The 12553-nt window shown below is 38.7% G+C and overlaps 1 protein-coding gene across 1 annotated transcript in view; it reads left to right on the forward strand.

Moving 5' to 3' along the window:
• Positions 1 to 12553, forward strand: part of LOC121874927 — a 319796-nt gene that overhangs the window by 279161 nt on the left and 28082 nt on the right. The window contains exons 37-38 of the mRNA XM_042379284.1: positions 2925 to 2975; positions 7037 to 7170. Of these exons, the coding sequence (XP_042235218.1) occupies positions 2925 to 2975; positions 7037 to 7170 (185 nt within the window). The remainder of the gene's footprint in view (positions 1 to 2924; positions 2976 to 7036; positions 7171 to 12553) is intronic.

Below are 12553 nucleotides of genomic sequence, written 5' to 3' on the forward strand. Positions count from 1 at the left end.
GTGCCCTCACGAACGGTCAGCACCGCCTGACGTTCCTCTCTACACAGCACTGACACGCTGACGGGAGAAATTTAACGCCAGACGAACACTACCTTGGTAAAGAAGAGCCCCATAAACTTTCATCAAAATCAACATTATTAATACATGTCATTTATGTTCGTTTTGACTATACTAAGTAACATTCATTCAGTCTTGGTTTAACGTCGTATTCTCCTGAGGTCACTCAGGTATTACCACAAATAACCTGAAATTACTTGATCAAACCAATACTAATTACAGTTTCCTGGAGTTGCCTAAAATATGCAACGACGTTCACCTTAGCCAAACAGACCTGGTCCTGAGGGTTTGTTTGTAGTGCTTGTCCTAGTTGTGTGTCGTGTTATAGCAGTACTGTAGCAGCATGGCCGTCTGGGGGGCGTGTACCTGGTGCATGGGTCCTGCGGCTAACACCTGTCTGACGACGAGGTGAGAGAGAGTGAGGGGGGAGATGAAGAGATAGAGAAAATGTGAGAGAGTAAATGAGTAAAAATGAAGGAGTGAAATAAAAGAGTGAGAGAGCTAGTGATATAGTGATAAAAGATTGATATAGAAAGAAAAAAGGAAACTAAAAAAAGAGTAAGAGACGTAAACAGTGAGAGAGAAAAAAGAAATATAGTAGGTGAGTAAAAGAGAGCTGACATAATGGCAGTAAGTTACCTGGAATGAAACAGTCAACGAAAGAGGTACTTAGTTATAGAGATAGTTAGAGGTAGACAGAACAATAGATAGCGAGAAACAAAAAGGATAAATCTGCGCGAGAGAAAAACAAAAACAGATGGTGACTTTGTGAGTTCTTAAAAAAAAAACAATCGTCTGGCTGAAACCGGTGTAAAAAAAAATCACTCGTGGAAGAATTCAGTACCAGAGACAATTTTAAAGCCCAATGTCTTCCGGCAAGTGGCTCAATAAATACGCTTCCTAAAACACAAGCGTCCTTACGCATTAGTGGCTGGGTATTGTAAGCTGTTGTTAGCTCTTGTTAATTCAATCTTTGGTATCATGCGTTATAACTGTTGCCCTCAAAAGAAGAAAGGGATTTCTTTCGAGGATGGTCCCAGGTCGTGACGTGACTCAAGTATACACGCATGCACTCTGTCTGTTGGGTCTTAGCTCACTCACTCCTCTCAGCCAGGTCTTGGTATCAGCAACACGTGTCTGCCAGCAGTAGTTTCCTGTTGTTGGAGCTTGATTTGTTATACTGCCGCTTTTTTCATCCCTTGAGAACTTAGTAGGTTAAGCCACACATTTTTGTATGTTTGTATTGAAGATTGGAATTTATCTTTAGCTACGACACCTCGCAAGTCTTGTTTCTCAAAATGCCGGTAATATGATTTGACACACAGTACCTCAGTCCACTTTCAACGTCTCGAGCAGTCCTTCTGTTTTGAACCGGATGATGGTAATGGAATGATTTAGTATCCATTATCCTCTGGTATACAAAAATCATCCTTGGATATCTGGATAGTCCTATTTACCCACTTAAGGATTTTAGCACATCTATTTAAAGTCTTCCAAGTTTGTTTGTGTACTGTGAGAACATGTTATAAGTTTAGGGCTTTGACTATCGATCTAAACTGAACCGAGGAGCTTACCAGGTGTTCATGTTTCTTGTAGTTTTATTGACAAAAACCTGCACGACTTTGAATCTACGTTGTGTGGACCTTCACCTCTAAGATGGCTAACCTGTACCACCCAATAGGAGTGCGTGTGTGTGTGTATGTGTGTGTCATGGCCTGTCTCCCTCCTCTTTTTGTTGGCTATCTTGCTATTAGTTTTCCCGATTTTGACAATGAGGTGAGGTGAGGGTAGAGCTTATTAAAGGTTACTACCCTGCCACTAATGTATATGGTCACCTAAGCCTTTAACTGCCAGGTTTAGTGTGTGTACTACTCCCCGCCTGGTTACGGGTTCGGGTATAAAATGAATCACTGCTTCAATATCTCACCTTCGCTACCAGATCATCGACAATCGCTCAGTAACCCACATCAAGGGCGTCGAGGTTCATGTTTCACGCGCTACTGAAAGTTATTCTAAATGTTGTTTTGATCGGTTATTTGGGAAGGCCATAGGGTCGTTCTGAATACTAAGGACTTGATTAGCAGTGGAGCTGTGAGTTATGTCTCTTTTGGAAATGGGAAGTGAAATGTGTCGAGGTCTTAAAGTTCGAAGTTTCACGGAAAATTTTTAATCATTGGGTAAGAGTATAAGAGTAGCTTTCAGTGTCTAGTTTAAACTGTTTATAATATCCTTATTTTGTTACTTGTTAAGAATTATTCGGGAGTTGTTTGTCACTAAGAGAATGCGCATTAATGTTGTCACTATGTCTGTCCTTGTATTGGGATTCAATTCTGCGGCACTCAGCACAGAAATAGATGAATGCCTGCATACGTGAGACAACTTCGGCTTAAAGGTTGGACCCTATACCCAGAGTACTGCCCAGGGAGGTCTTGAGCGATGCTAATTGTGATTCGAAGCTCACACCGCCTTTGCTTGTCTGTCAGATGAGTGGTCGTGTTATAGTATAAAAAATGTAACCCGTATGTCAACCAGCGTGTTCGTGCATTTGTTCCGGTTATCAAGAATTGAGTTTGAGAGCGACAGTTGATTTCTCTGTCTCTGCTCTGATTATTTGTTAAGAAATATATCACTTTTGTGGCCAACTTGTTACGGTAATGGCCTGAGTGAGGTTCTTTTCCAGTTGTATCTGTCAGCTGTATGAATACCAGTTTATACTGACAGACTACTGTACCTAAAAGAGTTTGTCGACCAGTCAGCGCTGATGAAGCCAGTAACCAGTTCTTGCTTATTGTCAGTCTTTGTGTCGTGTCTTACAAGTTAATACATTAACCTTTCTCTTTTCTCTCACTACTGCTCACTTTCCATAGACGAACCTGAAAACTTGGATCAGCTAAACGACGAAAAGATCCCAATGAAAGGTTAGATTTTTTTTTCCTCTTAAGAATATTTCAATAATATTATTTGAAGTTAAAATAACTTTCTTGTACAACAGCAATCATATTATTTCAATCTACATTTTGTATGCAGTTTTTTTTCATTTTGATTATTTCCAAATCTTTAATTTTCACTAAAACCATTTAAAAAGGTTCAATTCTGTTATTTATACCAAGTAATGTTTCTTATATTACATTTTGTTTGTTCTTTTCAAGTGTCCTGCAAATGTTTCACCTGTACCAAACATCTCCAGGTTAATTGATTTTGACGAGAACATTTCTTTTTGATTCTGAAGGATTTTTTTTTTATTATTATTTCTAAGTTACAGATTCTGTTATGGAGTTTTTCAGCAACCTTTTTAGTGGATCATTTGACCAGTTCTCTACTGTGTCAGCTACCACCACTATCCCTACTACCACTACTACCACCAGTACTCCTACTACCACCGCTACCGCTACTACTACTACCGCTACTACTACTACCGCTACTACTACTACTTCTACTGCGACTACTACCGCGACTACTACCGATTCTACGAATGTTTTCACTACCTCTGATAACCCTTCAGCTACAGCAGCTTCTACAGAACCAGTGAAACCAATAGAGTTGAAGGATATGAATAACATGAAAGGTTAGAGGGGGGTCTTTCATACCCGAACCCAGAGCCGGAACCTAACCTAACGCAACCTAACCTAACCTTACCCTAATGATACCTCCCCTAACCATAAACTAATCCACCCCTCACCTAACCTAACGTAAATTAACCTAACCTAACCCTAAACTAACCTAACCCTAAACTAAGCTACACCTAAACTAACCTAACTTAACCTAACCAAACCTAACCCCGAAAGAAGCTTCACCTAACTCAACCAAACCTTAACCTAACTTAAGCCAAATATAACACAACCTAACCCTAAAACAAGCTACCCCGAACCTAACCTAACCTAACCTAACCTAACCTAACCTAACCCAACCCTAAAACAAGCTACCCCGAAACTAACCTAACCTAACCTAGCTTTCCCCTATAAACTATCCCAACATAACTTAACCAAACATAACCAAGTCTAAGGTACCGCTAACTTAACTTATCCTGAACATAATTTATCATGGCCTGGCTAAATCCCCTGTTTTTAATATGAAAATGTAGGTTCGGCTCCTAATCTGGGTTCGGGGGGGGGGGGTATTAGCTTAACCCAAGTGTGAAAGTAATGGGAAAAAAAATGTAGAGAAATTTTGACGTACGAAACCGGTAATATACAGCCTTCAACAAGACCACTACATGATGACCATCCTCTCTAAAAACGTACTTTTGTGTCGTCACCTTCAGTTGTAATTTCAAGTAGTCTGAGAAAAAGTAATGTTTTTCTTTTTTTATTTAGATGTGTTTTAGCATTGTTTTTTTTTTAAGATTTGAATATTTGTTTTTACTTTTATAACCAAAAAAATTAGTTGTTTTTTTGTCCTAGATTAATTATTTGGGATTATTTTCAATTTAAATCTATTTGTTTTGTAGAATTAAATTCAATGTTTACTTATCTAGAAATAAAGAGAGAGAAATTAAACGGAAAAAGAAAAATGTACACCCAAAAAACACTACAGTATTATGTTTTCAGAAACGATGATGGGATTTTTCGGAAATTTCTTATCGGCCAAAATGGCGCAGGCTGCTGACATGACCGCACAGGCTGCCCATGCTGTTGGGATCAAGAGGCAAGCCACACAGGCCCCTGGCGGAGAGGACACAGATGCTACTGAGAATGTCAGTCAGACCTCAGAAGTCAAAGAGAACGTCAGTCAGACCTCAGAAGTCAAAGAGAACGTCAGTCAGACCTCAGAAGTCAAAGAGAACGTCAGTCAGACCTCAGAAGTCAAAGAGAACGTCAGTCAGACCTCAGAAGCCAATCAGACTGTTAGTCAGGCCCCAGAAGCCAATCAGAATGTCAGTCAGGCCTCAGAGGTAAAAAAGAATGTCAGTCAGACCTCAGAAGCCAATCAGACTGTTAGTCAGACCTCAGAAGCCAAGAAGTATGTCAGTCAGACCTCAGAAGTCAAGAAGAATGTCAGTCAGGCATCAGAAGTCAAAAAGAATGTCAGTCAGGCATCAGAAGTCAAGAAGAATGACAGTCAGGCCTCGGAAGTCAAAAAGAATGTCAGTCAAGCCTCAAAAGTCAAAGAAGTTTCTTTCAAAATTACTGTTAGTAATCAAGCAGACAACCAGGTGACAGAGGCCAAGCAAACAATCAGTCAGGATGCAAGTGCTAAGGAGAATACGAATGAAAACGTGAAAAAAACTGACAAGGAGGCAACTGGTCTAAACAGCGATAAGAACCCTGCTAGTGACGATGACAACAGTAAGGAGGCCAGTCACGTGGGTAAAGGAGGCACTGGCACCATCAAACGCAAAACCTCAGTTAAAGCGGCTAGTAAACAGGGTAATGACGACAGCAAACAGAGGAAAGGCAGATTAAAAAAACACAAAAAACTGAGCAAACAGGAGGGCAACGTCAGCAGAGAGTCAGACGACATCAGCATAGTGACAGAAACCAACAGTAAAAAGACGGGTGACGTCGACAAACAGGCCGACGATGGTAGTAAACAAGACACTGACGCAGCTAAATCCTCTACAGAAAAGGATGCGGCCCAGAGTGAAGCAGCCAAGGAGACAGCTTCGAGCAAGTCCCCAGACAAGCCTGATCCTGGTGGAGGCGAAGATAAAGCCGCAACCAAGAAGAAAGGTTAGGACCAGAAACACAGGACCTCACCTTGCTTGGTACTCTTGGCCCCACCCATGTGAAGTTCTCCTTTATCTGCCTTTGCTGTATCGTCGTCCCAGGGCCTTTTATCTCTTTGGCTGTCAAAAGAACACCTCTCTATTTTTTTTTGTATCGCTCCCTTCGTAAACTACCCAGCTGCTCGTTAATGCTAAACTTCTGCAGCTGCTACGAATCCTTAGGAGAAGCTGTCTGAAGTGTGGTTCTAATTGGGTACAGCTCGTCCCTCTTATAATGTTTCAACACCTTGTAAGAAAAAGTTCCATTTCAATAATTATTAATTGTAGGATCCTTTATGAAGAGCTCGACTCCCATTCATTTTAAGATTATAAGTATAGTTTATATTTGATTTATTGTCATTTTCGCCAATTTTCTCAATTTTTATTTACGTGTGTGAAGTTGTTCCTGTCTCGTTGGCACTGTGAGTTCATTAATATTATTTACCATCACGAGGATATTTTACCTTCCTTACATCTAGTTATATCCCAATCAATTATTTCTCTTTTTTTTTTCTTAAGTCATCAATATCTACATCGTTTTTGTTTCAGATCTTTGCTTTCGAAATCTAACATAAAAACCTCCTTTCAATGCTTGCCTGTTTCCTCTCCTTATTTCCTGAAGATCTTTTTCCAGCTTCCATTCAATTGTCGCCTCGTATCTTTTTTACCATTATGTCTCTTGTAGCTTCCAGGAAACTCACACATTTAAGTTTCCAAAGACTCTCTCTCTTCCAGCCCCCAACAAACTTTGACTTCTCTACCTCCAGCTCCAGCTCTTTCTCTCAGTTGTATTCCAGAAAACCTCTCTATTTCTTTCAGGGTTTCTCTTTCCTTCCAAGCTTTACATATATTTCTCTGGCTTAGCCTCTGATGTGATCTCCTTCTGGTCCTTGTTTGGCCTCCAAGACCTGTTATTTCTCATTATTTCCCTCATCATCCTCTTCTCCAATCCTTTCCTTTTGCATGTCTATCCATATCCAATCTTCTACGTGTGATTATTTCCTTTCATCACCTTTCGTTATGTAGTCTGTCTTCAGCTCACAGTGCCATTGAAATCCTTTGTCAACTTTGCGGTCTTTATTCTGAGCTAAGTTTGATGCACTACAGTCGAGACCAAAGCACAATAAGATATGAATTTCCCCCCTCCCTTGTTTTTTGCGACAGTTGTTTTTGCCATCACTGAAATACTCTCTCTCTCTCTTTGATTGAACTTATTGGATGGGGGTAATATTCCTGTGTGTCCATACCAATGACGGATGAACCTTCTCGTTTCAGAACCTTCGAAGGGAATTTTTAGTAATTTCATGAGTGCCACAAAGGCGTCGTTTAGTAGAGCCACGAGCTTGGTGAAGGAAGTCAAACCTCCCACGGATACACAACAATCTACCGGGGACGGAGTCAACACAGAGGTGGAGTTTTATACATATTGGCCTCCCCAGTGCTGTATAACTTACTTAACAGTATATACAGTATATATATATATGCTATAGTCGTAGTAGCAAGTGCCGTATATTATTACCGCTAGTTGCAGTATAAAGAAGGATTGTCCAGCAGCTAATTTTTTAGATATTTTTGCGTGACTAGTGTGCCGCATTGACTGTAATTTTTGCCTTGAGTTTTGTTTTGTTTTTGTATTCTTCTCCGGCTTGCGTTTTTTGAGTATGATTATATTTCTATATGATACTTTTCTTATAAAAGCATTTTTAAATGAAGTATATATTATTTTTCATACGTAGACTTATAAAAGAGACTGCGAACGAAGAAGTCATTTGGCTCCATCTGCTTGCTTTAGATTTTTAAGCATGCAGGAGACCCTTAGAGAATATGGTTCTGCGTGTATAGGCTGACATAGTGGTCTGGGTGAGAGAGAACGATGACGTATATATGGGAGTGTATGATAAAGAACGGCTTATATCTGATGAGAAAAATATGAAGTTTTTTTTCTATATCTACAAATAATTCTGAATGACAAATTGTTTACCAGAGCAGGAGACACCAACCTTTGTAACCTTGACGTGTAACCATCACCTGGAGTTAATGTCTTCCATGACTAACATCTGATACACTGATTAACGCTCAACACAATCGGTCGTTTTTACTCGGAGTACAAGATCCAATTTCATTTACTTTTAGTATAAACTGACGAAAGTTTGTACTCGTACTAAAGCAACACTCATAACGTGTGACGTGTTAGTAAAGAACTCGACTGTACACTATATATTCGTATCATATTTGTCGGATGTTCGTAACAGCAGTACATAAGTGGATTTTGTTCCTGGTGACCCGACTGACTGCCGGGAGGAAGGTCTCGGCCATCATCACAGCCTCCCAGTAGATGTTCCCACGATACAGAGACTGCCTCCCTCCCTGTCCATACTCCTACGTACACTCTGAACTATAAATAGAAATAGAACAATAGATTTAGTTGGACATAGAGACTATCCCGACCCACCGTAGATGTAGGAGAAAGATAGTCGTTTAGGACCCCCTCTCCCACTCTACAGTCATGTGAAGGTTCAATAAATCCCTTCCTTGAGTTAAAGATGAGTTAAAGCTTTGATGAAGTCTTAACGTGTTTTAGGAACTAACCTGTATCATAGAGGATAAAAAACGAGGAAGGAAATCCAATGACACATTTTTTGACAGTCATGGGTTAGGTTCCTTCAGTAATCACCTACAGATCAGTTGTACTCTTTTGTCCTTGTCATCATGTCAACGTTCTGAAATTTTTTTATAATAGTAATCTAACAGATGACACCTTAATTGAGGGATCGAATCTTTTGTCCATACATTCGAGAGATGAATTACTTCTCCTACACATGTTTTGCTGAGGCTGGCAGACACACATAGTCTGGCTGGGCTTATAGTAAATCTTATCCAACACAGGGAAAAGTAATTGTCTGGACCCATTCTTTTTTCTTTCTTTTTTTTACTGCTTTGTCAGGAAAGGGAAAGGGGCTTTGGGGCCTTTATAAATCTTTTGACAAACACACTTGTTACTTTACAGGTTCTGTTGATACGGTCAGAAAGTTTTAGATTCATTTTTTATTGTGTGTGTGGTAAGGTCAACATACGTGACCTTAACAGTTCTTGACCGGGATCGTGTTCACCACATAACCTTCTCAGATTCCTCAGACCTTTAAAAAGAAAATTAAATCAATTTTTGGCATTAATTACTGATATTGTTTTGTCCTATATTTTATTTTTCTTCGTGAACTAGACATTCGTTATAATTATATTGAAAGATTTTTGTCCAATATCAATTCATGTTTATAGACCTAAAAGATATTACCATTGTTATTTTTTTGTCAGAAATTTTTAATGTTTTTATGTGGAAGTGAAAGGATTTTCTAATAACAATTATCTGATAGAATTTTGTCTATTTCCTAAAGTGTCAAACTCGATGCAGTGTTAATGGCAGCTGCCGGAGTTTCTCTGGTGAACAGGTTGGGTGTACACGCGCACAGTGAAGGCTCAGACACACTCACACCAACCAGTAGTTAGTTTATCCTTCTGTGTCGACTTGTTAACACAGTGACACAAACTCCAGTTATGTAAAGATCTTAAAGGTCCCTGTAACAGTGTTTAATACGTAGTCTCTTTTCGGTTATGTGTGGAATCCTTTTGAAGGGAAGGTTACAAGAATAGATACTGGAAAACACATTCTAAACGTAAAACTTATTCTGTACTGAACACTTTATGGCTTTAAAAACACCGAGTTGGATTGAAGTCTCTAAATTTCCACTGCATAATAGGATTCCCAGGTAGAGCAGACAGAGACTAGATATGTTATTCACCTATGAGATCCTTGGAGTGCATTCCTCTAGTGTACACAAGGCACCACTGACACACGCTTAATATAGAGTACATCAGAGCCCAGTAAGTATAGTATATAGGCTTTCACTTTATGTAAATTAGATCCTTGGAGGAGCACTCAGACATATTTAACAAACCTTTACGACACACACATAACATGGGTCACGTTTTAAGCTGCATTAGTCATGGCCACATTCTACGATACAAGTTGTTGTTGTTGTTGTTTACTAAAGCAGTGTGGCTTCTATAATGTGTCAACAGTCGTAATTTCTTTCACTCACTGTACATTCTATTATAAACTTATAAATCAACACTCTTTTTATGGGTAGATACACAGAATATATTGCTTCGTATATCAGTGGATGTTAGTAAGTTAATAGTATTCTTTGCTTGTTATTTCACTTACGATTAATCTCATAAAATCTTACAATACGTCCGTTTCAGGGAGTTTAGACGGGAGTGAATGGGGGGGGTGAAGAAAGAGTCCCCCTTAAAACACTCTGTCAAAATTCCTTTATTATTTTGTTGTGTGGTTCATTTGACATAGGCACGAGGATCTTGACTCTGGTGTGTTTAGATGGAAATGTAAATGGCATTGATAGGAAGACAAACTAGTATAGGGTGACTCATTAAGGGCTGTTTGGTTGTATTGCAGATAAGAGGTCATCAGGAGTGATCACTAGAGGATTACTTGATTGTTTATGTTGATTATAAAGTCTTGAAGAGAATAGCTGATATAAACACCTAGACAGAGGAAAAAAAAATCTTAATACCACAAGAATGGACATTTTTTTATTAATAGATAAAAGTAGCCAGTCAGAACTTAGCTGTTAAACTAGATCAAATTAAATAGTAAAAGAAGTTCTTGATCAGTCTACTCATTCATAACTGAGATATCAACAAGAGCTGTATCTCATTTTCTCCACATCGAGCTCAAGAGGTTTTATTAATGGTGCCTCAAAGAAAACAACAAAATATGCTCAACATATCGGCAGAAAAAAGGTGAAAATTTTACTCCCATGAGGTTTGTTGTTATCCCCACTAAGACCATAAAAAAACCTCAGAGATGGTTTAATAACTTTCCCCTGGAGATGGTTTTAATAACTTTCCCCAGAGATGGTTTAATAACTTTCCCCTGGAGATGGTTTTAATAACTTTCCCCCAGAGGTGGCTTAATAACTTTCCCCTAGAGATGGTTTTAATAACTTTCCCTAGAGATGGTTTAATAACTTTCCCCTGGAGATGGTTTTAATAACTTTTCCCCAGAGGTGGCTTAATAACTTTCCCCTGGAGATGGTTTTAATAACTTTCCCCCAGAGGTGGCTTAATAACTTTCCCCTAGAGATGGTTTTAATAACTTTTCCCCAGAGATGGTTTTAATAACTTTCCCCCTAGAGATGGTTTTAATAACTTTCCCCTAGAGATGGTTTTAATAACTTTCCCCCTGGAGATGGTTTTAATAACTTCCCCCAGAAATGGTTTAATAACTTTCCCCCTAGAGATGGTTTAATAACTTCCCCTAGAGATGGTTTTAATAACTTTCCCCTAGAGATGGTTTTAATAACTTTCCCCTAGAGATGGTTTTAATAACTTTCCCCTAGAGATAGTTTTAATAACTTTTCCCCAGAGATGGTTTAATAACTTTCCCCTAGAGATGGTTTAATAACTTTTCCCCAGAGATGGTTTTAATAACTTTCCCCCAGAGATGTTTTTAATAACTTTCCCCAGAGATGGTTTATCTTTCCCTAGAGATGGTTTAATAACTTTCCCCTAGAGATGGTTTTTAATAACTTTCCCCCAGAGATAGTTTAGCTTTCCCCCAGAGATGGTTTTAATAACTTTCCCCCCTTGAATGGTTTTAGCTTTCCCTAGAGATGGTTTTAATAACTTCCCTAGAGAATGGTTTTTAATAACTTTCCCCTAGAGATGGTTTTAATAACTTTCCCCTAGAGATGGTTTTAATAACTTCCCCTAGAGAGGGTTTTAATAACTTTCCCCTAGAGATGGTTTTAATAACTTTCCCTTAGAGATGGTTTTAATAACTTTCCCCTAAAGATGGTTTTAATAACTTTCCCCTAGAGATGGTTTTAATAACTTTTCCCTAGAGATGGTTTTAATAACTTTCCCCTAGAGATGGTTTTAATAACTTTCCCCTAGAGATGGTTTTAATAACTTTCCCTTAGAGATGGTTTAATAACTTTCCCTTAAGATTAAACCAAAGAGAGAGATCATAATAAACCTTCAGGCCAATGACGTGACCCTGAAACATTACCTCTGACGGCGGTGGATACGACCTTAACACACAGCCTTAAAACCACACACTAAAAAAAAAAGCACGAAGAAAAATACTTAACACTTAATGAGGATGAAAAATAAATGCAGAAAAAAAATATAAATTATAGTAGATTTTAAATGAGAAATGGACTTTTTTCTATTCGATTTTTTTATACATATCATTATAAGTGTTGTAAATAGGTGTTAGAAAATTATTGATGATTTTCGAATATAATGTAAATAAAAAGAATATATTTCATCCTGTTGTGTATTTGAATGGTGGATCTATTTCCCAATAATAATAATGCGTGAAAGATTTATCACAGAATACTAATATATGATTTGCATAATTTTACCTCTCAAAAAGATCGACATAATCGTTTACTAAAGCCTGAGTTATTGTCTTGAGCAACTAAAGAACTCGCTAATTTATGGACCCGGACTTGGTATCTAACCTGACCTAACCTAATCTAACCTAACTTAACCTAACCTATCCCTGACCTAACTAGACCTAACCTTCCCCGGACCTGACAAAACTTAACCTAACCTACCCCTGACCTAACCTAACCTAACCTAACCTAACCTAACCTACCCCACCCCGGACTTGACCTAACTAAACTACCCCTGACCTAACTTAAACCTAACCTACCCGTATTTTGCCTAACCAAACCCGTGGTCCGGCTCCTGGCAATAACTCTACCC

Source organism: Homarus americanus, unplaced genomic scaffold (assembly GCF_018991925.1).
Source record: "Homarus americanus isolate GMGI-L3 unplaced genomic scaffold, GMGI_Hamer_2.0 scaffold56009, whole genome shotgun sequence".
Taxonomy (NCBI): Eukaryota; Metazoa; Arthropoda; class Malacostraca; order Decapoda; family Nephropidae; genus Homarus; species Homarus americanus.